The sequence below is a fragment of the Bos indicus x Bos taurus genome, chromosome 13 (genome assembly GCF_003369695.1).
Source record: "Bos indicus x Bos taurus breed Angus x Brahman F1 hybrid chromosome 13, Bos_hybrid_MaternalHap_v2.0, whole genome shotgun sequence".
Taxonomy (NCBI): domain Eukaryota; kingdom Metazoa; phylum Chordata; class Mammalia; order Artiodactyla; family Bovidae; genus Bos; species Bos indicus x Bos taurus.
In genome coordinates, this window is record NC_040088.1 from 73,942,176 (window position 1) to 73,967,383 (window position 25,208).

Sequence of the window (25,208 nt, forward strand, 5' to 3'; positions counted from 1 at the left end):
GATGAGACAAGATAAAGGTTAAAAAAGAAATCATAACATAAAAATTCAGCTGAAGACAAACTGAAAGAATGTATATAATTTAGACAGAGATAAATGACAGAAACACATGGTCAGGAAAATTAATGAAAGATGTATTTGTATTAATGCAATTTAATTTATATTTGAAGGTTGACGGAGAAGGTAATGGCACCTCACTCCAGTACTCTTGCCTGGAAAATCCCACGGATGGAGGAGCCTGGTAGGCTGCATTCCATTGAGTCGCTAAGACTCGGACACGACTGAGTGACTTCTTTCACTTTTCACTTTCATGCATTGGAGAAGGAAATGGCAACCCACTCCAGTATTCTTGCCTGGAGAATCCCAGGGGACAGGGGAGCCTGGTGGGCTGGCGTCTTTGGGGTCGAACAGAGTCAGACACGACTGAAGCGACTTAGCAGCAGTAGCAGCAAGGAGGTTGAAATAATTGGAACCTGACTGAGAAGATTCTTGACTTGTTGTGTTTAGAAAATAATAGGCATATGTTAAAAGATATGACAATTCTCATCAAAATCTATATTTGGGGTTTCCTTCATAAAACCTAAATATGTCTGCACACTCAAATAAAATAAATTAATAATATGTCTGTCAATATTTGAATAAAACCTATGCAATTTAGGCAACCACTGTCATCTGTTTAATTTTTAGCAGGTTGCCAATGTAGAGTTCTCAAACCTGACTTATGCTTTGACTTTTTCATTCAAATGGTTTTGCGTTATATCCAACAAAGAAAAATCTATATTTAAGGGCAGAAATCATCTCTAGTAAAATTCATAATTTATAAACATTCATAATTCTATGTCTATTAATTTTGTCTACTAGTAACTTTATACAGGTCATACACATGTTTCTATATGTGTATATTAATACAAATATATTTCTCAAGCTCATTTTTAAGGCATTGAATATTTTTGCAGCTTTATAAAGTTTATCATTTTATTCTGTACTTGGAAATGCCTCCCAAATATACTGGTGGGTCAAATGGATCATTATTTTGCTATGTCTATCAAAAAGAGAGTGAAATTTTCAGCCTCTTTTCTATTTGATTTTCTCAAATAGTTTTTGAGTCACACTCAAACACAAATGAAATTTTCTGTCTAAAGCAAATCTTCCTCTTAGAGACAAGTGGCAGGTTTAAGAAGAATACAACTTCATCCTGGAATCATTTTTCTGTTTTATTAATTTTCTCAGCTACTTACTATTTGAAAGGTACATATTTAATTATAGTTAACTCTGCATAAGTCAACATGAATATTGTATATAAGCTATATAAATTTCATACTTGGAAGAAAAATTGGAGAAATCTAATCACTTTCAGGGTCAAACAATAAAGAGACTATGGATAAATTTTTTTAGTCATAGTCAGTTTCTTTGTGAATGAGTCAGCTGAGTTTGGATACTTGTAGGGGATTGAAGATTTCTAATATCAAATGTATTTGTGAGCTCACAAGGTAATATTGTCAATGAATGGTCACTAACCCAATGGTCACTGATAAAAGTGAAAACTTTTAGCCAAAGAAATCATAACTTTTGCTTGAGGTATGTAGAGAGAATAATTGGTGAATTTGTTCTTCCTTGTTCTGCCTATTAGCTTCACCTCTACACTTATTCGTTAGGTGTATAAAAACTACATAACAGCTAACCACACTTTCTGAGATTACTACATCAGATCTCCTACGTAGCAATAATGAGCGATACCAGGAGTGGGCTGGGGCTGGAAGAACCAGGCAGTTGGGGCGGGGGCAGCAGAGGCACACGCAAAGAAATCTGTGGGTCCAGAGTGAATGGGGAGAAGGCAAACCCAGAAGACTAGACCAGGAGATGGTTGTGAATCTAGGGAGCCAAAGGTCAGGGTGAAGGCACAGGTTCAGAATCCAGCTAAGTCTGGGTAAGGTATTAGCAAGTAGAAATAAACCCGATCCAAAGGCAAAGCCTGCTTTGGTGGCCTGAATGGTGAGAGAGAGATGGTCACAGTAGAGCAGAGTTTCTTAGCTTCTGCATTCTTGACATCTGCGGTCGGAGAAGTCTTTGCTGTGAGGCTGTCTCACGCATCACAGGAGGTTGAGTTCCATGCCTGGCACTGCCTCTCTAGTTGCCAGTAGCACTTCCCTTCCTCTAGTTGTGAGTAACAAAAATGTCTCCAATTGTTCTTGGAAGGGCAAAATCACCACTATTTGGGAAACCCTACAGTAAAGAAATTTGACTTTCCCTCCCAAAAAAGGGAAGGTGGTGACTTGACCCTATCTTTCAAGTTTCCAACATGAGGATTCTTTGATCTAATCTCAAAACTAAGAAACGGAATTCTTATTATGAGGGAAATTAATGTCCTTAAATTCTCTGTTAGGACTTGAGTCCAATAAAAAAACTGACTTCCACATTCAAGATCAGAACTTGTGTTTTTATGCTTTGTTTTTTATATTCACTGAAAATTACACAAAATAAATCCTACCCACTGAAAAATCCAAACCTTTTATGTAAAGAACAAAGAGATTTCTGACTTGAATCATACAAATATTACTTGCTGTAGGCTATGAAATGACACATGTAACTATAAATTATTTGCAACTAAAGTGTATGATAATTCCATAAGCTGCCACATCAGACTTCTAACAAATACTCCCAGAAAGAAAAAGTCATGTGTACTTCACCCACAGAAAGCCATAAAACTGTTCAAAAAAACCTGTTGCTGGTTTCTTTTTTCCAAAGTTCCTAATGCATTTCCCTGATGGGCTCTATTAAGGGATAAATGTGTCTCCCCAACACTCATATTTTGAAGCCCTAACCATCTGTCCAACCAGTCCATTCTAAAGGAAATCAGGCCTGAATATTAATTGGAAGGACTGACGCTGAAGTTGAAACTCCAGTACTTTGGCCACCTGATGCAAAGAACTGACTCATTTGAAAAGATCCTGATGCTGGGAAAGATTGAAGGCAGGAGGAGAAGGGGATGACAGAGGATGAGATGGTTGGATGGCATCACCAACTCAATGGACATGAGTTTAAGTAAGCTCCAGGAGTTGGTGATGGACAGGGAAGCCTGGCGTGCTGCAGTCCATGGGGCTGCAAAGAGTTGGACACGACTGAGCGACTGAACTGAACTCTCTGTGACTACCTGGAGATAGGGTTTTAAAGAAGTAATTAAATTAAAATGAATTTACCGGGGTGGACCCTGATCCGATATGAATGATGTCCGTGTAAGAAGAGGAGACTGAGATAAAGACACACAGAGGGAAGACCACACGAAGACACAGGAGAAAGACAGCCATCAACAAGCCAAGGAGAGAGGCTGGCGAGTAAACCAGCCCCTCCAACACCCTGATGCTGAAGTTCTAGTCCTCAGAATTGTGAGAAAATAAATTTCAGTTGTTTGAGCCATCCAATTTGTGACACTTTATTATGGCAACCCTGATAAACTAATACGGACACTTTTCCATCTTCTCCCGTGATTCCTGACTTCCTAGTGACCACTTATCTACAGAAAATTGTACCACATGACCTGGATGAGTTAGATGGAATTTGATTTTGAAATCTGTAATATGGTACCAACTTGACTCATATTAGAGTGGTTTCATGAGGAAAAACTCAGACATTAGAAGGAAGAGAAGCCTAGCAGATTTGAAAAGTGATGAGAATCAGATGAAATCAGGGAGACTTTCTCGATGCTCCAGGTGCCTCTTAGGATTTGACCCCAGCCTTCTCAGAAGACCCTCTTATTACTTGTGTGGTGACAGATACTATTCTCAGTTTTAAAATACAGCTCTGTTAGTCCCTAGCTGAATGTCTCACTTTTCTGAAGTGTGCATCATTTTCCATATCAAAAAAGTAGGGCTGCTATGGTGCTGACTTTCTCAGAGTTATGAAGATTTAACTGATTTACTCTATGTATCTTATGACTGATAGAAAGCAATCCATAAGGCTAGCTATTATGCCTGTTAGTAACATCAAGCTGTAGTTATGCATGTGCTGTATCTTTATTATGATCATTTCTAGTCTAACTTCTATTGTTTTCTCATTCATTTTGCCTTAGTCTCCATTATGAAATTTAAAGATATGGGACCAAAGTATCCCCAAACACAGAGATCTGGTTTAACATAAAAATGACTTTCCCCCCTAAACTATGATCATTACTGCATTGGGAAGGGTTAAGAAGACTAGCTAGATAATCTGAAATCAGTCCAGGGAGTATGTGCAAGTCAGAAAAATTATATTCCAGTCAAAGATAGTATGGTCATGAATTAACCATAAATTCAAATTATGGACAGATAATGTATATCATCTATATTAGCAGTCACATATTCTATTAGAAGTTACTTTTATTTCATATTTCATATTTAGAATTTACAAATGGCTGATGCCTCAGCATTGCAGAAATACTGAACAATATAGGAGGATTTTGACATTTAGTTTAAAAATGTACTTACTATTATAAATATGTAATAGAAATAATTTCATGAGCACGGCATGATTCAAAGCACTGATGTGAAACTGAGAATGATTTTATTATTATTTCACTCGCTCGAGTGCTAAGATGCATTTTGGATTTATTTAAAGTAGCAATTTTCAAACAACAATTTATTTGCATAGCTATTAATACATTCTAGATCACTAAAACTGTCCCATTTTTTAAAACCTGTAATATGATTTTTGGCTTTGCATCACTGGAAACACCTGCTGATGGAGAGATTTGTTTTAACAGCAATGCATTATACTTATACAATTATTTTTTTTCTCATATGTTAGAGTGAAAACAAGTTTTCATTTTCAGAGGTTTCAAAATGAATATGATGTCATTATTGCCAAATATATCAAGGAATCCGAAATCTATAAAATCTTATAAATCATGCTGTGGTGTTGACAAGACATTTACAAGCACATACCATAGCCAGTTGCATTTTTTACATGAATGGACGTTTTCTTTTAAGAAGACTTTAAAATACAGAAATCTGCTCAGTGTGATTATACAGGAAATAGAGAAGATGGAACAAGGAGATTGAAACAGAAAGAAGCCATGAGATTATGGAGAAAAGAATTTATTAAATTCAACTCATATCAGCAGCTACTTATTAAACAGCTATTATGTGCTTTATATTCTGGAAAATACTGAGTTGTTTGAAAAAAATGAATGCAAGTGAAACAAGGAGGGGAAGGAGGAGGAGGAGGAAAAAGAGAAAAAAGATCACAGCCCTGATCTTCTTCATCACATGGGAGTCTCTCTGGATTGACGTTATGTTCCAGTTAGGGGGACACTGTAAAGTCCCAAATGAAATACACTTAGCAGGTTCACCTTTCAAGTATAACATTACAGAAGACTTCAGATCACCCAGGAGAACTTAGCCCATCTTGATCATCTGCACAGAGTGGAACACCTCCAGCATTTTCTGTAGCTAGGCAACCGATCCTGATCTGAGGGTGGAAGGGGCATCCTCTCTATGATGAGGCTATGAAAGGTTGCTTAAGAGGGTGACACGCACCAGCAGCCTTCATTCACACCTTCCTACCTGCCAGAATCACTAGTTAGATGAAAGACCACTTGAGATGGACATGAAAACCTCAAAAAAATTTTTCTGAAAGGCAGGCACCACAGTGTTCATCCGTTCAGTTCAGTCACTCAGTCATGTCCAACTCCGTGTGACCCCATGGACTGCAGCATGCCAGGCTTCCCTGTCCATCACCATCTCCCAGAGCTTGCGCAAACTCATGTCCACTGAGTCAGTGATGCCATCCAACCATCTCATCCTCTATCATCCCTTTCTCCCCCGCAACGTCAGGGTTTGTTCCAATGAGTCAGTTCTTCACATCAGGTGGCCAAAGTATTGGAGCTTCAGCTTCAGCATCAGTCCTTCCAATGAATATTCAGGACCAATTTCCTTTAGGATGGACTTGTTTGATCTCCTTACAGTCTAAGGGACTGTCAAGAGTCTTCTCCAACACCAAAAGCATCAATTCTTTGGCATTCAGCTTTCTTTATGATCCAACTCTCACATCTATACATGACTACTGGGAAAACCATAGCTTTGACCATATGGACCTTTGTTGGTAAAGTAATGTCTCTGCTTTTTAATACGCTGCCTATGTTTGTTGCACAGAGTCAGACACGACTGAAGTGACTTAGCAGCAGCAGCAGCAGCAGCAGCAGCTAGGTTTGTTGTAGCTTTTCTTCCAAGGAGCAAGCATCTTTTAATTTCATGGCTGCAGTCACCATCTGCAGTGATTTTGGAGCCCAAGAAAATAAAGTCTGTCCCTGTTTCCACTGCTTCCCCATCTATTTGCCATGAAGTGATGGGACCAGATGCCATGATCTTAGTTTTTTGAATGTTGAGTTTTAAGCCAGCTTTCTCACTCTCCTCGTTCACTTTTATCAAGAGGGTCTTTAGTTCCTCTTTGCTTTCTGCCATCAGGCTGGTGTCATCTACATATCTGAGGTTATTGATAGTTCTCCTCACAATCTTGATTCCAGCTTGTGCTTCATCTAGCCTGGCATTTCGCATGATGTACTCTGCTTTGAAGTTAACTAAGCAGGGTGACAATATATAATCTTGATGTATGCCTTTCCCAATTTGGAATCAGTCCATTATTCCATGTCCAGTTCTAACTATTGCTTCTTGACCTGCATATAGGTTTCTCAGGAGGCAGGTAAGGTGGTCCAGTATTCCCAACCCTTTAAGGATTTTCCACAGTCTGTTGTAATCCACACAGTCAAAGGCTTTTGCGTAGTCAATGAAGCAGAAGTGGATATTTTTCTGGAACTCTCTTGCTTTTTCTGTGATCCAAAGTATGTTGGCAATTTGATCTCTGGTTCCTCTGCCTTTCCAAAATGCAGTTTCAACATCTGGAAATCCTCAGTTCATGTCCTGTTGAAGCCTAGCTTGGAGAATTTTGAGCATTACTTTGCTAGCGTGTGAGATGAGTGCAATTGTGCGGTAGTTTCAGCATTCTTTGGCATTGCCTTTCTTTGGGACTGGAATGAAAACCTGACCTTTTCCAGTTCTGTGGCCACTGCTGAGTTTTCCAAATTTGCTGGCATATTGAATGCAGCACTTTCACAGCATCATCTTTTAGGATTTGAAATAGCTCAGCTGGAATTCCATCACCTCCACTAGCTTTCTTTGTAGTGATGCTTCCTAAGGCCCACTTGACTTCACACTCCAGAATGTCTGGCTCTAGGTGAGTGATCACCCCATCATGGTTATATGGGTCATGAAGATCTTTTTTTGTGTGTAGTTCTGTATATCCTTGCCACCTCTTCTTAACATCTTCTGCTTCTGTTAGGTCCACACCATTTCTGTCCTTTATTGTGCCCATCTTTGCATGAAATGTTTCCTTGATAGCTCTAATTTTCTTGAAGAGATCTCTAGTCTTTTCCTTTCTGACTTTTCCCTCTATTTCTTTGCACTGATCACTTAAGAAGACTTTCTTATGTCTCCTTGCTGTTTTTTGGAACTCTCATGGTAATTTGAATTACCTGGGAGCTGTCTTTACTATGGCTGAAAAAAGTACATAGGGTACTGGGACATAGTGGAACTATAAAAATAGCAAGGTATTCACAGGCTGGAAGAGGGATAGTGGGGGTGATATTCAAATGAACCAAGAACAGTTAATGGCACATTCAATGGATGTAAATCATTTACTCAAGGTTCTTTAATAACCCTGAGGTTTCTCCTACTTTCTAAAAAGTAGTATGAAATAAGATGAGAGCCTACCTTTTTCAGATTGCCCTAGAAAGGACTGCTCTCTCCACTGCAATTTGGGGAGAAGAGGGATGGAATGCAGTAATAATCTGCATTGTGCCTACAAATATTAATGGGTTTCGTACAATTTCTAGACCTGGATGACTTACAAGTGTGGGGAAGAAATCACAGGAAATGAAATTTGGGGCAAGAGAAAATATCGTTTGGTCCAGCCCCTCACTTCTGATGTGAGGGGCTGAGACTCAGGAGGTGAACCACGTTTCCCAAGACAACACAGTCACCTGGCCAGAGCAGGACGTATCACGCCTGGATTTCCTGTCGCCTCCTTTAGATCTTAGCAAGGAAAACACAGGTTGTCAGATGCGACTGGTGTATGGAAACCACACTTGTAAGACTATGTAGGCGGCAAAATAAAGTAGTAGAACTGCAAGTGACGCCCTCATGTTTTCACCTTCCAATTTCAGGGGAAACAAACTGCTTTACTCACCTGCTGGGAAAAACTCGCCCATTTTCTTTTTGTAGATTTTAAAGTCGACCTCTAGGAAGACACAGAAGATGATCCGATCCACCTAGGGGCAAACAAGAGATACCTAAAGTGAGAGGAAATATGGCAAATGCATTCCCAGAATATGGTCTTGGAACAAAAAATAAATGGAAGACCCTCTCACAGACTCTTGCTGCTATACTGCTAACTCTATGAGAACACTGAGTGAAGTTCACACATGTGAGTGTGTGTATGTGTGTTTGTAAATGCACTCTCTATGTAAATAAACCCATGGGCAATTTGGTGGAAAGATGTTGCATAAATCAAATAAGAAATAATAAATGACAAGAAGCCACTTTGCAGCAAGCTATAAATAAGATCTGAGATTCCACCAGGATACCTAGACTTTTATGTTCTATTAAACAGCCACACGAGAGGTGTACGGCGGAATGACAATAAAGTATGTCAGTAAACAGAGAGCTCTTTGTCCTACCCTTGTTAAACAAATATATTTATCAAAACTGTTAGTATTTGAACATGACCCAAAAAGCTTCACACAGTATAATTTGCATGCAGTCACTTGCTTTTAGCTTTACATACTTGGAAATGCAGCAGAAATAAACTGTAATTAGCTGACAGTACATGAGGCCAATGTAACTAATCTGGTAGGTTATTACTGAATAAGGAAATGCCACTTCAGAAGTAAAATGTTTGCACAGTCCCTGTTTTCTGTTTCAAGAGCTTCTGCATGTAAGGAGTTTCTCTGAGACATTCCTAGAGTAACTGGTACCAGAGAAGAGAGATGGGGTACACCTAACAGCTCACAGATATCTGATGTTAAATCAGTGACTCAATTTTGTGTCTTGAAAACTAACACCCACTTTGTTCCTTTATTTTAACAATGTACAAAAAGTTAAAATTTACTCCATCCATCAAATTGCAACTGGCAATTGAATGGAACATCAGTAGGGAACAGAAGTGGGGTGTATGTGTGACAGCACAGGAAAAAACCCAAATGGATTTCATCTTCCCAACCTCTCAGCTCTCCCAGCCTGTAGGGGACAGAGTCACATGAGCCAAGTCCCAGAGTTCCTAGGAGAAGAGCGATCTACGTGACTGGGAGGGTAGGGAGAGAATTAGGACACGAACAATCACCGGGGTTCCCTGATGGAGGCTCAGAGATGTGGCTTCCTGATCCTTGCACAAGGCTATACCCCCAGCTAAGTGGACTTCCTCCTGCAGTCACTGGTTTAACAAAAACCGTGCATCCCCAGCCACTGTTGCCACAGGGTGGAGAAAGCACCTAGCCTTCACAAATGGAGGGACTGGGGTACAAATAACCCTGCTTTCCTTTCCCTCTATTCACCTGAGTTTCTAGTGTCCAGTCCTGCCTACATGGCATTAACATTTTCGACAAATGCAAAAACTCACCATCAACTCACTCCCCAGGTTATGTATACATTTAGTTGAATCAGTGATTAACTATCTGTACAATACTGCATGCTCACCTCCAGTTTCCCTATGGTGTGTTTATGCCCTGTAGCTAAAGATAAAAATCATAATGTTGAGCGTTAAAAATGAGTTACAAAAGGACATACATGCTCTGATGCCACTATACAAAATTTTAAAACACAAATATACAAGAGTGTAGAGATTCATTCATAAGCACTAACTTCCAGAAACATATGTAGGAACATTGCATATGAACTTCAAGACAATGATGATTTCTGGAAACGGAGGGAAGGTAAAATGATGGACTGAAGTGAAGTGAAGTCACTCAGTCATGTCCGACTCTTTGAGACCCCATGGACTGTAGCCTACCAGGCTCCTCTGTCCATGGGATTTTCCAGGCAATAGTACTGGAGTGGATTGCCATTTCCTTCTCCAGGGGATCTTCCCGACTTAGGGATTGAACCCAGGTCTCCTGCATTGTAGACAGATGCTTAACCATCTGAGCCACCAGGGAAGTCCACATGATGGACTGGTAAGGCTTTAACTGAATAGTGAATAATTTATTTATATAGAAAGAAAAAAGATTCAAGAAAAAATATGGTGATGGGTAACCACTATTAACTATGGGGGTAGGTACATAGATATCATATTCTATACTCATTCTACACCTTTCTATATTATGAAATACATCATAATTAGAAATCCTAATATTAAAAATAAGATTCTGTTACTATTTGGTCATAAAAATGAAATAATATCATTTGCAGCAATATAGAAGGACCTAGAGATTATCATACTAAGTCAGAAAGAGGACAAACACCATACAACATCACTTACATGTGGAATCTAACCTATGACACAGACGAACCTATCTATGAGACAGAAACCGACTCACAGACACGGAGAGCAGGCTTGTGGCGGCCAAAGGGAAGGAGAGGCAGGGTAGGGGTGGGTGGGAGTTTGGGATTAGTAGATGCAAACTATTTTATATTGAATGGATAAACAACAAAGTCCTATTGTACAGCTCTGGGAACTATATTCAATATCCTGTGATAAATCATAGTGGAACATAATATGAAAAAGAATATATATATGTATTACTGAATCACTTTCCTGTATGGCAGAAATTAACACAATATTGTAAGTCAATTATAGTTCAATACAATAAGTTTAACAAGTAAGATTCTGTGTTAGACATACTCTACTCTTCAGCTTCAGTAAACTACTTATAATTTCCAAACACCATAATAAATCTCACTTCTGTGCTTGTGATGGTTGGCTTTTTTCTCCAGGCTTCAAATGATCGGATTATTTCTAAAGTCTTCTAATTGAGATCAAAATCAAAACAAGAAAATTTGGTTCAAAGCAGATCTAAGAAGAACAAGCCAAGCCAGACAGTCTCATTTGTACTCATTTCTTCTTATTTTTATGTCCGCAATATAAATTGTGGAATTAAAAAAACAAACAACACTTATGTTGCATATGTGTGTGTGGAGTACATTTGTTGCGGGGGAGGGAGGGTTAGTGGAAATGTTATTTACTGGTTTAAGTGTACTTTTAGGCACTACAGACTAAATCCAGATTTCTTAAATATTGCATGGAATTATAATCCACCTTTTAACATTTTAGAGTTTGTTACCATGGAAATGGTATGGGTCCAAAATTCAGCAGCCTGATTTATTCTTTTTTTTTTTTCCCACAGAGAGAAGATGGATGATGAGGGAAAAGTACTTTTACTTTAAACTAATTGGGTGGCCCAGTTCTCTGCCCTTATCCTTAGGCATAACACTGAAAATATCTTGGAAGTAAGTTAAATCCAAGAATTAACCTCATTTGCCAAGTACTTGTTATATACACATATGTGCATGTATTCTCATACACATATATATGCTTGGGGTTATTGCTGGATAAGAGCTCATTTAGCTGGCAAGCTCTGTGTTTATAAACTCATTATGGGTATTGGTCACCACTTGTGGCGGACTGTATTTTCCAAGATGGCATGCAAGATACCCCATCCTTCAGGTTCCTCTTAAGATGTAATGCTGACCATCCTCTCATTGAGAAGTGGGGTCTATATTTCCTTCTCTTGAATCTGGGAGTGCCTAGGACCCTTGCAGAAATGATATGTGAGTTCTGGGTCCATGTCGTGAAAAGTGATAACAGTTTGTGCCTGCTTCTCTTGGGATGCTCACTCTCATACCTAATCATTGTGCCCCAAGAATCAGAGGTCCTGGAGAATTCATGTGCAGAAGGCCTAGCCAACAGGCCGAGCTGGAAGTGAGTTCTGTCCTCACTACAGCAGGTCTGGGGTCCCGGGCACCGAGAGGCACTCGGATGCGCAGTTTGTTCCTGTGGTTCCTCTTCACTCCTGTGGCTCCCACTTCATCTTTGCTCACTTCCATTTGGCATCCAGCTGTGCTCCTGACCCTCCTGCCCTGCTCACATGCTCCAGGCCTGGTCAGATGTGGAGGCTATGACCTTCCACACACGTGCTCAGCATCTCCCTCTGCTGGGCCCTAGTTAGGGGCTCTTCTCTGTTCTGCCAGAAGTCATCCCCTTCTGGACACTGACTTCCTCAGTTTCTCACTGTTGAATAAGTTCTAATCCCTATAAGAAAACCCTTATTCCGTATCTCTTGTTAAGTTCTGCTTCCCTGATTACACTCAACTGATGTAATCTTTAAATCCTTTAGTTGGATATTATGGTGAGGAACATGACACAGGGCAAAGAATAATAAAAAGGCTCCTTTATGAAAGGGTATAACCTGTCAAGGCTACTCAGAGTCCAGTGACTTTCTTCAGTATAGACTTTGGTTGGTCCTAGCCCATCTTCCTGGTGAATTTCCTTAAGTATGCAGGCGATATTTGGTAGTTAAAGAAACTTCTGTACTTAAAATGACTCACATTCTTTTTTTTAACATACAAGTTATTAGTAAACTCAGATGGGTCCTCAGGCTTAAATAAAAGGTGACATTAACATTATTAGGAATTGATGACGTAACTGTAGTTCTTGTTACAATCTAAAACTAGAACCTTACGAAGACTAGGGTGATGCTCACCTTTGCATCAGTGCTCATCTTTGCATCGTGTAGGTCCTGACGCATAACAGGAACTTTGTAAATATTCCCAGAGTACTAGTTAAGGAAAACAGACCTGACTAAAAGGCAAGTTTAAGGCAGATGTATTTCAAGGGTACTTTAGTTCCAGAACAAAAAATGACTTCTTTTGGAAAAACACAAGACTTTCATTTACGTTTGTCAGAGGACCTGTGTACAGAATTAAAGAGGGGCCTGGATGTTTTACAAAAAGTAGAAAAGAGCCACACAAAGGGTGAGTCATTTATTGTTACTGATTGCCGTCTTATCCAATGAAACTATGCCGAATACAAAGGTGCCTGAGCCCAGCAGTGATGCTTTTATACAGGGTGCTTCTTAGTTTCATAAGAGAAACAACGATGGTATCTGTAAACTATGATGTTTTAAAAGTTTTAGAAACCTTTCTAAAGTGAATAAACAGTATCAAATATTGGCAAGGATGTGGATTAACAAGAACTTTCATATACTGCTTTTCAGTCACTTTGGAAAATTATTTGGCAGTACCTACTAAATGAGCTGAATATGTACATACCCTACAACCCAACAATTCCACCCCTAGGCAGACACCCAGCAGAATGTACATGTATGTTTACAAAAGGACTTATACTGCAACATTCACAGCAGCACTAATTTGTAGTTATCTCCAACATCGAAGCTACTTATTGCCCACAAAGAGTAGAATGAATAAATTAATTGTGATCCATTCATAGAAGGGGCTTCCCAGGTGGCGCAAGTGGTAAAGAACCAGCCTGCCAATGCAGGGGACGTAAGAGACACAGGTTCAATCCCTGGGTCAGGAAGATCCCCTGGAGGAGGGCATGGCAACCCACTCCCGTATTCTTGCCTGGAGAATCTCACAGACAGAGGAGCCTGGTGGGCTGCAGTCCAGAGGGTTGCACAGACTCGGACACGACTGAAGTGACTTAGCATGCATGCACACACGCATACAAGGGGATACACAAACTGGAAAGACTTGAAAATTTATAACTACATATAATAATACAAATTAAAAATATTGAATAAAAGAATCCAGAAAAAAATGGAGTTCACACTGGATGGTTCCATTTCTATAAAGTTTAAAAATGTTAGAGAAATAGGAAGAGTCACCAATGGTGTTAAAAATTAATATAGCAAATTACTCTGGGGTGAGGGTTGGTGAAAAGGGACCTAGGGAAATGCCTGGGATCCTGGTTTTTCAATCTGGGTGCTAGTTCCATAGATGCGTTCAGTCTGTGAAAAGTCATACTTAGGATCGGTGTTCGTCTCTGAATATGATACTTCAATAAGAATTTTTTCTAAGATTGAAAGTCTTTTGTTACAGTTGTCTTGGTCAACAATCAAAAATCCATTTTCACTGACTTAGAGGTCAAAAAAGTCCTTTAAAAACTGACCTTCTGAAGGCAATCTCTCTATATATTTCTACTGATGCCAACTGTAGCTCACCCATCAAGGCATAAAGGAGTGAAAATGTATTTTTTTCCACCAAGATATCCATTAATCCACAGTTGGGGGTTTTATGCCCCATAAACATGATGACATAAGTTCTATTAATCTTTCTCAGCATCACAGCCACTGCCCCTGAAGAGGGTTACGCAGCAAAGCAGGTTTGGAATATCTGTGGCTGACCCCCATTTTTCACGGCTACCAGTCCTAGGGCAGCTGACACAGCCAAGATTATCGTGGGTTCAGCGATCCTGGGAGAATGAATGGAGTCTGATGAATGCAACTTGCTTCCCCAATGACAAATGACAAACACTCAGAGACCTAGCGTGCAGGCAAATACAGCCTTAACTGATGGAGGGGGTATCCTGTGTAAATTCAGCCTGATGGGCAAGCAGACTGAGGTTCAGCCTTATTGACAGATAAACCAATAGCCTCACCAGGACAGGCTTGAATATTGGGGATCTTCCTAAAACAGTGGCTGCTGCTAATAAGTGAAATAAATTCCAAGGCTTAAGTTTCAACATGACATGAGGAGAGGTTTTGAGATGGATAGAAGACCAGGACAACTGGAGCTTGCTTGGGGCTTTGGGTAAGTCAAGTTTAAATAGAGTTAGAAAGGGATACAGTCACTACTGAATAAAGAAGAAAACGAAGAAATGGGTATATTTCTGGGTCCTAGCCCCTTTGATTCTGTGGAGTAAAAGGAGACCAGTCTCTCCTCACCCCAGCATATTCGTTCTGGTCTCATTATATAACAGAGGACCACAAACTTAGTAACTTATAAAGCAAAGTTTTATTGTCTCAGAGTTTCTGTGGGTCAGAAGTCCAGACCGTACAGAACTGGGCCCTCCGCTCGGGGTCTCGGAAGCTGTGATCAGGTGTCAGCTGCCCTGCAGTTCTCACCTGAGCCCAGGGTCCACTTACAGCTTCATTCAGGTCGTTGGCAGACTCTCGTTCCCTATGGCTGTAGGACTGAGGTCCGCAGTATCTTGCTACTTGTTGACTGGGGACAGTTTTAGCTTCTAGAGGTCACTGGCAATCCCTTGTCATGTGGCCTTGGAAGGCAGTTTAGGATATGGATTCTTTATTCTTTCAGGCCAGCAAGAGTATGTCTCTACGACTTCCTCCATCTCCAACCTGCAGATTCCTTTTAAGAGTTCAGGCCCCATCAGGAAACTCTCCTTTTTAATGAGCTAAAGTGACGAAATACTTTCATTACATATTTTAAAAAGTCTCTTTTGCCTCATTCGGGGAGTGACTACCCCATCATATTTATATTTACAGAAGACAGACAGGGGCTACGGGCTTGGGGACATCTCTGCATCTCTGTCTCTCGTCTCCCACAGTGAGTCACCTCTGTGTTCCAACACCAGCTGGCTGTGTTCCAACCTGGACTTGACCACTTAGCTGCCCTCTGATCCTGAGCATGCCACTACCCTTTCTAAGCCTCAGTCTCATCTCTAAAATGGAAACACTGACCTTGTGGGGGCAGATATATTAGTTTTTCCTGTTGCATAACAAGCGACCCCAAGCTTTATGGCTCAGAACAATCCCCGACTATTAGCTTAGGGTTCAGTAGATCAGAGCCTGCCTGGTGTGACTGTATTTTCTGGTCAGGGTATCAAAAGGCTGAAATCAAGATGTCACCAGGGCTGACTGCTAATCTAGAGGCCGTGAAGAGAAAGCCACTGCCAAGCTCCTTCTTGCTGGCAGAATGCAGTTCCCTGCAGGTGAGAACTGAGGTCCCTGTCCCCTGGCTGATTGTCAGTTGGAGTCCACCTGCCTCCCTTGCCAGATACCTGCCTCCATCTTCAAGGCAGTGAAGGTGTTTAAGTCCTTCTTGATTCCGAATCTGTAAGTTCCTTCATATCTGACATCTAGACCCAGATGTAAAGGACTTTTGTCATCTGGCCCACTTAGGTGGTCTCCCTACCTTAAGGTCAACTGATTTGGGACTTTAATTACATCTGAACAACCTTTCCCCCACATATTCAGACCTAGATTATTGTTTAAACAACTGGGAGAAGGGATGTGTACACCAGACACTGGGAATCTTGGGAGAATCTCAGAATCTTTCTGTCACAGCTTGCTGTAATGACCACTTAAGACAGTCTATGTAGAGTGCTTGGCAAAGGGCCTGACATGCAATAAGCTCATAAACATCGATTGTTTATAAAGTTATTATTCACAAGGTACTTGAAACACTTAGCACAGCACGGGCATATAGATAAAATCACTGTTGTATCCTGATCTTTTAAAACAGGTCAAGGAACAGTATAAGCCAAAGAGAGAACACTGGAAATGCTTTTACTGGCTGGTATGCAGAAAGGTCACTTTATCCTAGTTCCAACTTTGCAGAGAAATTCTAACTTAAAAGAAACATTTACAAAAATGGTCCATATTATATTTAAAGCAGGTTTTTTTTTTTTTTTTTTTTTTTAGTTTGATCATACCAGCCAATGAGAGAAAGGAAAAAAAAAAGAATAAGTTCACAGTTGAAACTGCAGTAATGGAAAAGATTTCACAAGACCCTCCAGGAGTCTCAGGTCTGATATTTTAATATTGTTGTCAAATGTCACTGAATATAATTCTTTTTGCTCTTGAAGGTATTAAGTATGTCTGTATTTGTGCACTCCACCACAGACACTAGTATTCTGATCTCTAAATTACAGAATGAGAAAAATTTTCTTTCTGTGTTTCCAGAGACATTCGGAGGAGTTGGAGAGCATTCACAGTCCATACACACTCAAAGGGCATCTTTGCATTTTGAAATTGCTTCTGCATGCATAAGAAGAATCCTTTATTGTTGGGGGCTTTTTGAAAACTCAGTTCATCTGTCATTACTCAGTGGCAGCACAATTCAGAGTCTTCTTGTTTTGTTTTGATAAATTGCTCTTTTTGACTTTTCTTCAACTTTATAAGAAAAAATGGTCATGGAGCCAAAGAACCAAGACTTATTTTGACTTGAGCTGGAGGCTCATTCATACAAGTTAATTTCCAAACCTGCCTTGCATCCATCAAAGTGGACAGCCTTGCGAACGACACATCTCTTGTGATCCCTGAAGCTCTTTCATATGCTTCACATAGAAGAAAGATAAACACGCACAAGGGCTTAGGACCCCTTTTTCTAAATGTTAGCGTGGTAATAAACAAGCCTTGCCCTGCCCTGCCCTTGAAACCAAAGAAATCATCCTCAGATGATTGGCGGGGAGGAGGGATACAGTGCCAATCCAAGATGAAGAACAAGTTCATGACTGGGGAGGGGCTTTAAAAAATTAATTAATCTTTGGCTGCACTGGGTCTTTGCTGCTGCTTGCAGGCTTTCGCTAGTTACGGCGAGTGGGGCCTACTCTTGCTTGTGTGCTCAGGCTTCTCATGGTGGAGCACTGCACTCTCAGGGCACAGGCTCAGTAGTTGTGGAATATGGGCTTTAGCTGCTCCAATGGCATGCGGAATCCTCCCAGACCAGGGATCAAACCTGTGTCTCCTGCATTGGCAAGTGGATTCTTATCAACCTTAACACCAGGGAAGTCCCTGGAGAGGGTTTTGCAGCAGGCTACTCACATCTGCTCCTCCCTTCAGAGCCAGAGCAGTCTTGATTCCGACTGATGGAGGTGCCAGGGACCGATAGCTCCGAGGACAGCCTCTCAGAGGACTGTCCTCTGCTGAGAGGAGCACCTCACTATCTGAGCCTCTCTTCTCAATGTCAGCCTGCATGCAGGGACCTGCTCACCCAGTGGTTCAAAGGCTCAGACCCATCCTTTCAGCTTGATGCAGTTCTAAAGGACCAGCTATTATGGGCTGAACTGTGTGGCCCCCCTCTCCCTGAACTCATACCTGAAGTTCTAAACTCTCAATATCACATGTGACTGTATTTGGAGAGAGAGCTTTGAAACGGGTAATTCAGTTAAAATGAAGTCATCAGGATGGGCCCTAATCCAATATGACTGGTGTCCCCAGAAGAAGAGAGGATTAGGACATGGACACACACACAAGGAGAGGACAGCCGCCTACAAGCTAAGGAGAGCGGCCTCAGAAAACCGACCCAGCTGATCCCCTGACCTCAGACTTCCAGCCTCCAAGACGTGTGAGAAAATGAATTTCTGCTCTTAAAACCACCCAGTCTGTGACACGTTGTCATGGCAGCCCTAGCCAGCCCATTCACCACGTCAGCATTAGCGCGCCTGGTGGGCCCAACCTCTCCCTCTCCCCAACTCTGCTTCCCTCCTTGAGCTCCCTCTCCCCTCAGGGTATCCACTGAGAGTGTGATCCAATAAAACCTCCTGCTTGCAAACCTCCTTCTCAGTCTGCTTCCCTGAAAACGTGACCTATGTCAACAATCTTCTGTTTTTGGCAGTCTGAGTGATTTTCTTTTTATGCCCATTTCTCACATCACATCCAGGGACACAAATGGCGGGAGCCAATTTACACAGGAAGCCTCCTGCCTCAGGTCTGGCCAACAGCTGACCACGATACCTGCTCCTTGTGGAGAGGCTCCTGTGCTTGGGCTGACCCAGGGTTAGGAGGCCAGGATTCACTTTCACAGAGCGTTCAGAGTCAACATAAGCCACAAATGTCATCCAAATAAAGTGAGAGTAGTTTCTTTGAAACGGGGGCCCCATCTAACACTCATTGGTGGTAAATGAGTCTCCAAGCTCTTGGCAGACTCTGTTATGAGAATGGGAAGTCAGGCCTGTGAGCAACTGTGCAGTGCCAGCCATAGGAAGTCAGGGTAAAGTTTGTCCTGATGTGGCTGAAGCTTCCCAGAGCTGAGACACACTTCTGCGTATGTTATTTCTTGTTTCTAATGCCAGGTGTATTCTTTCAATTAAAAATAATAGATTTCCATTTGTGTAGGAGGTGGGTTACTTCAATGGGTTTTAACAAATCCATAAAAATGAGTCCACATGGTCTGAAGGTTTGGTCTGGAGATGTGAGGCACTCTGGGTCCTGTTCATATCCCCTTGGCCCTTAGGGCTGTCAAAGCCTGAAGCCTTTCTTAGTGATAAGAGGTTCGAACCAAACATCCAGTAAACTGGGATTTTGGAGAATGAATGCTTTTCAACCCAGCAGTTCTCAAGCAAAGACCAGATGGACTTGATGTTCAAAATATCTCCGCTGCATCACCCTTGTGTGGCAAAAGTCAAGAGTTGTCCAAGGGGAGAAACTTCTGGTTGTGCAGGGTGGAAACTTGATTGCATGTCTCTCTTAACCTTTCTCACCCCTACTTAATCCACAAATAATTTACCTGAACTGTAGTCCTTGTTTTAGAGTCTGATTTGGGAAGAACGCAGATGATGACATGAGAAGAAAATTGGTCAAATTCAACTTAGCCTCTCAGTATCCTGCCTACAAATCATAGAAAAAGCAACAGAATTCCAGAAAAACATCTGCTTCTGCTTCATTGACTATGCTAAAGCCTTTGACTGTGTGGATTACAACAGACTGTGGAAAATTCTGGGAATACCAGAGCACCTTACCTGCCTGCTGAGAAACCTGTATGCAGGTCAAGAAGCAATAGTTAGAACCAGACATGGAACAATGGATTGATTCCAAATTGGGAAAGGAGTACGTCAAGGCTGTATATTGTCACCCTGCTTATTTAGCTTAAATGCAGAGTATATCATGCGAAATGCCAGGCTGAATGAAGCACAAACTGGAATCAATATTGCCAGGAGAAATATCAATAACCTCAGATATGCAGATGACACCACCCTTATGGCAGAAAGTGAAGAAGAACTAAAGAGCCTCTTGATGAAACTGAAAGAAGAGAGTGAAGAAGCTGGCTTAAACCTGAACATTCAAAAAACTAAGATCATAGCATGTGGTCCCATCATTTCATGGCAAATAGATGGGGAAGCAGTGGAAACAGGGACAGACTTTATTTTCTTGGGCTCAAAAATCACTGCAGATGGTGACTGCAACCATGAAATTAAAAGATGCTTGCTCCTTGGAAGAAAAGCTATAACCAACCTAGACAGCATATTATACAGCAGAGACATTACTTTGCCAACAAGGTCCAACTAGTCAAAGCTATGGTTTTTTCAGTAGTCATGTATGGATGTGAGAGTTGGACCATAAAGGAAGCTGAGCACCAAAGAACTGACGCTTTTGAACTGTGGTGTTGGAGAAGATTCTTGAGAGTCCCTTGGACTGCAAGGAGATCAAAATAGTCCATCCCAAAGAAAATCAGTCCTGAATATTCATTGGAAGGACTGATGCTGAAGCTAAAGCTCCTATAATACTCTGGCCACCTGGTGCAAAGAACTGTCTCATTGGAAAATACCCTGATGCTGGGAAAGATTGAAGGTAGGAGGAGAAGGGGACAGCAGAGGGTGAGATGGTTGGATGGCGTCACCAACTCGATGGACATGAGTTTGAGCAAGCTCTGGGAGTTGATGGGCAGGGAAGCCTGGTGTGCTGCAGTCCATGGAGTCGCAAAGAGTTGGACACAACTGAGTGACTGAACTGACTGACCCAGCCTACAAAGGCTGCTGTAACATAGCTCAGCTTCTGACTCAGTTAAGGTATAGAGCTCCTGCCCACACTTTGCTGTCACTCGCGTGGTACACTCAGTACCCTTCCAGCAAGAAGACAGCACCAGGAATAGGTCTTTTGACTCGAGGTTCTTCACAGTATAGTCCATGACATGAAATTACCCTTCCAATGATGGAGCTATTGTGCATCAGGCACTCACGTGGTGCCCTTGTCAACCCTGCTAAGCCAGCTGCAATCCCCTATTGTATATTTCATACTTCAACTTCTAAGAACATTCTGTTTCTGTTCCCTTTTATTTGATGAAGAACATCTGCAGATGTGGTTCAGCTACAAAAGTTAATAAGTACTCTTTTTTGTGTGTGTCACCATAATTAAAAATTTCAAGGAAGAATTGTCATTCATTGTAGCTTATTGAGGTTGCCCATGGTGCAGATAATGCTTTAGGAAGCCCACAAATCATGACCTTAAAAAAAGCCATCATCAGGAGAAACAAAACCTCGCCTCAAAACAGGGATGCTATGCCAAGCCATGAGGTGGCTCTGAAGCCTGCTCACATGTCCAGCGATGTGGGGGCCACCCGAGAGCCTTGCACATCATTGTCACTGCATTCTCATTTTCCTGAGGTTTCCATCCGTATCTGGCAGTCCTGTGGATGCCAGTTATGGTTCAAAGGAAGCTCATTCACACAGCATCCCCCAAAGAGCATTTTGTGAGGACAAAAGCTGTTTTTCTCAAGCTGGTGTCCCTCCCATTCCCGCCAGAAAGGATCTTTTTGTTCAAAAGACAAATACCAAGGGGGACAATCACTCTCAAGTAATTTTCCATACGTTCATGTCTCATACAATAAGAAAGAGCAAACCAAAGAGCTTCTAAAGTGTCCCCAGAGGGCTGGGGGGTGGTAGCAGTTGGGTGCGTGGGTGGCATTTGTGTGGTCTGTGGAGTGTATAGAAGACAAGGGCGGGAAAGAGCGTTCTGTTTACATCTCTCCTCCCAGCCAGCCTCGGACCTCTCTTTATCTCCTCCATCAGACACTGTCTGCTCTGAACCATGGATTGTTAGTTTCTATTTATATAGATATATTTATCTGTTTTATAATGGCTATTATACATATTATACATTTATAATAATGTTTATATTATATATTACATATATAGATATATGTTTATATTTATTTATATATACTTTATTGACATATAGTTGCTGTACAATGTTATTTAAGTTACAGATGAATAATATAGTGATTACAGGTGTATAATACAGTGATTCCTAGTTTTTAAAGATTATACTCCATTTATACTTACTATAAAATACTGGCTATATTTCCTTTGTTGTACACTATATCCTCAGAGCTTACTTTGTATGTAATAGCTTGCACCTCTTAATCCCCTGCCCCTACTTTGCCCCTCTCCTCTCCCCACTGGAAACCACTAGTCTGTTCTCTACACCTGTGCGTCTGCTTCTTTCTTTGTTTCAACTTCCAATGACTCTCTTGAAATGTCAGATGAAGGAACGTGTGTCCAACCAGAATGTAAATCCCTGGGGGAGACACACCTTTTACTTTAGTCCTGTTTCCATCTAGCGAGCGATGGAGCCAACTGCAGGGTTGAGAAAAAGGCCCTCAGTCATACTGCTTCCTGGACAAGGAGGCTCTGGACGGCCTGATGACCAAGCTCACTGACTACGGGACCCCAAAAGAAGGGCCATTTGAGGAAAAAGGACGGCCCTGACTCCCTTCCCTCTCCCCTCTGTGGTTCATCCACATCCACGCCATCCTTCTCAACCACATCACCGTCATCCCGACAGTTTGAAATAAAGTTGATTTCCACTTTGTATTCTGAAAATCAAATACAGCTTTTGGCTGTTTATCTATTAAGGTTTTTTCAGATGTCTATCAGAGAATGCCCTCAAGGGTTAAGTCTCTCTCAGGGACTCAACATGGCAAAACACGTCCTGCAAAATGTTATTTAATTTTGAGTTTTGCCACATGGTCTTTTGTTTAATGGACTGCATAAAAAGCTCACGCTGGTAGGCATACAGAAACAGTGTTTCTCCTCCCAGTGTTTATAGATCCTCAGATCCTCAAGGAAGACGGGCTCCGCCTTACAGGAGTTTCAAGTCCTACCTGGCACTGTTGCACACACTCCATAGGGGCTGGACTCCACTCCTGCCAGAAAAGTATGACTGCCTGACATAGAGCCAGTGTGCCTGGTATACTGCCACATGTGCATGAGAGAGAGAGACTGGTATACATAAAGATATTTGAACTTCCAGAAGCATTTGCCTTTAGTACTACAGTGTTAAGCTATACTCCAGTCTTCTAAATTCTACATTTTAAAACCAAATCCATCATGAATATCAAATCTTCTCAGGGAAACAGAAGAGAAAGGACTAATAGTTACTGAACATTTCTCTGCTAGACTCTAAGGTATGTGGTTTCAACTGCATGAACCCAGGTTATCCAGAATACTCCCTGTGAAATCACTATTATCTTAATTTTGTAGTAAGAGAATCTTTTCTTTAAGAAAAACAAAGCAATGAATGAAAACGGTAAAAGAATAACCAACCCACCAAAAATAAAAACAGAAAAGGCAAGACTAGAGCATAGGAATGTCAACTGCATGTCAAGTTTTATAATCACTGGGGGGAACATGGGGGAAAAAATGAACAATTAAAGTCAAGTATCCACTAAGATTATTTTAATAGAGGGTAACAGGATGACGGCTTTCTGAAAATAGCCAACAGATGTTCCCCTCCCCCATCATTACACTGAGTCTTGTTATGTAACGTCTGCTGCTGTAATCCCTTGAAAATCTATTTTTTTAGACTCACTTCTGCGGCAGCATCTGTGATGCTAAACGCTACAGCGGCTGTTCCTGGTTTTCATGGATGCCAGTTACAGGTCAAAATTTAAGAGCAGTAAAAATAAAGACTTTGTTTGCATTTCCAGCAGGAAAAACGATGCTTCATTCACATCGGGGCTGTATCCAATAATGTTCTGTGCTTCCATCCTTCAGGAGGAGGGGAAGTGCCCAAATTACAAAGATGTGCAAATGTAATTGGCATATCGGCACAATTTAGAGTAACTAGTCAATTGCTAAGGGACATACATTCCTGAAATAACATTGCCCACAGTCCACACTAAACTTTCCACCTGAAGTATGGATTTGTTCCATGAATTTAACTGGATGATTTATTTGCTGAAGGCAAACCAATTCTCTATGTTATATTTTAGGGAAGATTGGGGAGAGGAAGCCAACATTTAATTTTGTGAACAGATGTAAAAAGTATTCAGAAAGACCCACTGATGATGTGTTCACTGAAGAACTTGAACCGGGATTCTATTGTGCTATTTAATTTCTAAGTTGTGAAACACAAAGGCATGTTCCAGAAAACAAATTATTTAAAATATACTTAACTCCTAAGTTAAACATTTTGGAAACTGGATGTGGAGAAGCCATAAACATTTCAACTATGTTGAGGCCCTGCTTTGAGCAAAGTGCTGGGCTCTAGGGAATCATTTAGGCTCTTTCCCCAGGATGTTGAGTATCTCACTGCTAACACTGGTTTACCATCTGTTTCAGGATGAAGGAACCTCTATGTTTTCTAAGTCAGTCACCAGCTCTAATCTTTGGGCATGGAGAAGGAAATGGCAACCCACTCCAGTATCCTTGCCTGGAAAATCCCATGGACAGAGAAACCTGGTAGGCTACAGTCCATGGGGTCGCAAAGAGTAGGACACGACTGAGCGACTTCACTTTCACTTTCTGTAGCCAGTGGGTGTGAAATGATTAATGGAAACTTTCTAGACTACATTCTTCATGGGCTTATAGAAGACCTATTATGGCATTCTTGATTTTGCTCAGTAGAGAAAAGACCATTTTTTCTCTTTTGTGTCCAGCCAGGAAATCACTATTTTTTTTTTCCACCTGCCAAAATGGACTAAAACCATACTCTTGCTGCCACCACTGGGAGAATGCAGTAGACATAAAAGTCAGGGTCCTCAGATTAGAGAACACTGCTGCTCCATCAAGTAAATATGTTTCCATGAATGCTTCCACTTTGCAGAATGTACCAGAGGGGCAAGTTCAAGTAGAAATCCACTGAAAATAGATGAAAGCAAACTAACAGAACCCTGTGACAACCCAGGCAGCCTAGGGACAAAATCAGCAAAAGGGGTCTCTGCTATAATACTACTGCACAATATTGACCTAACGTAGCCTGGAGTGTGGAGCCTTATACATGAGGGTCCTCCCACAACCCAGCTCACAGATGATGACCTGAGAAATTCTAGCCTATTGCAAGTATTTCCTTAAACATACACCTTTTGTCTTAAAATCTCATTTAATTTTTCAAAATGCTGCTCAATTATATATTTATGCCTATTTTAGTATAAAAAAAAATGTTCCCTAAATGTTGGTGTAAAACTGAGTCTCCTAGAAATGATGGCACTTTAACCTCATGACTTCAGATCTACCTAGACTTTGACAAGGCTCCTTTACAGACAAGCCATGTG

The 25,208-nt window shown here is 41.1% G+C and overlaps 1 protein-coding gene across 3 annotated transcripts in view; it reads right to left on the reverse strand.

Annotated features, from left to right (window-relative positions):
* MACROD2 (MACRO domain containing 2) overlaps positions 1–25,208 on the reverse strand; it is a 2,312,183-nt gene that overhangs the window by 220,383 nt on the left and 2,066,592 nt on the right. For all 3 annotated transcript variants that reach the window (XM_027560273.1, XM_027560275.1, XM_027560274.1), the window contains exon 9: positions 8,212–8,293. In XM_027560273.1, coding sequence (XP_027416074.1) covers positions 8,212–8,293 — 82 coding nt within the window. The remainder of the gene's footprint in view (positions 1–8,211; positions 8,294–25,208) is intronic.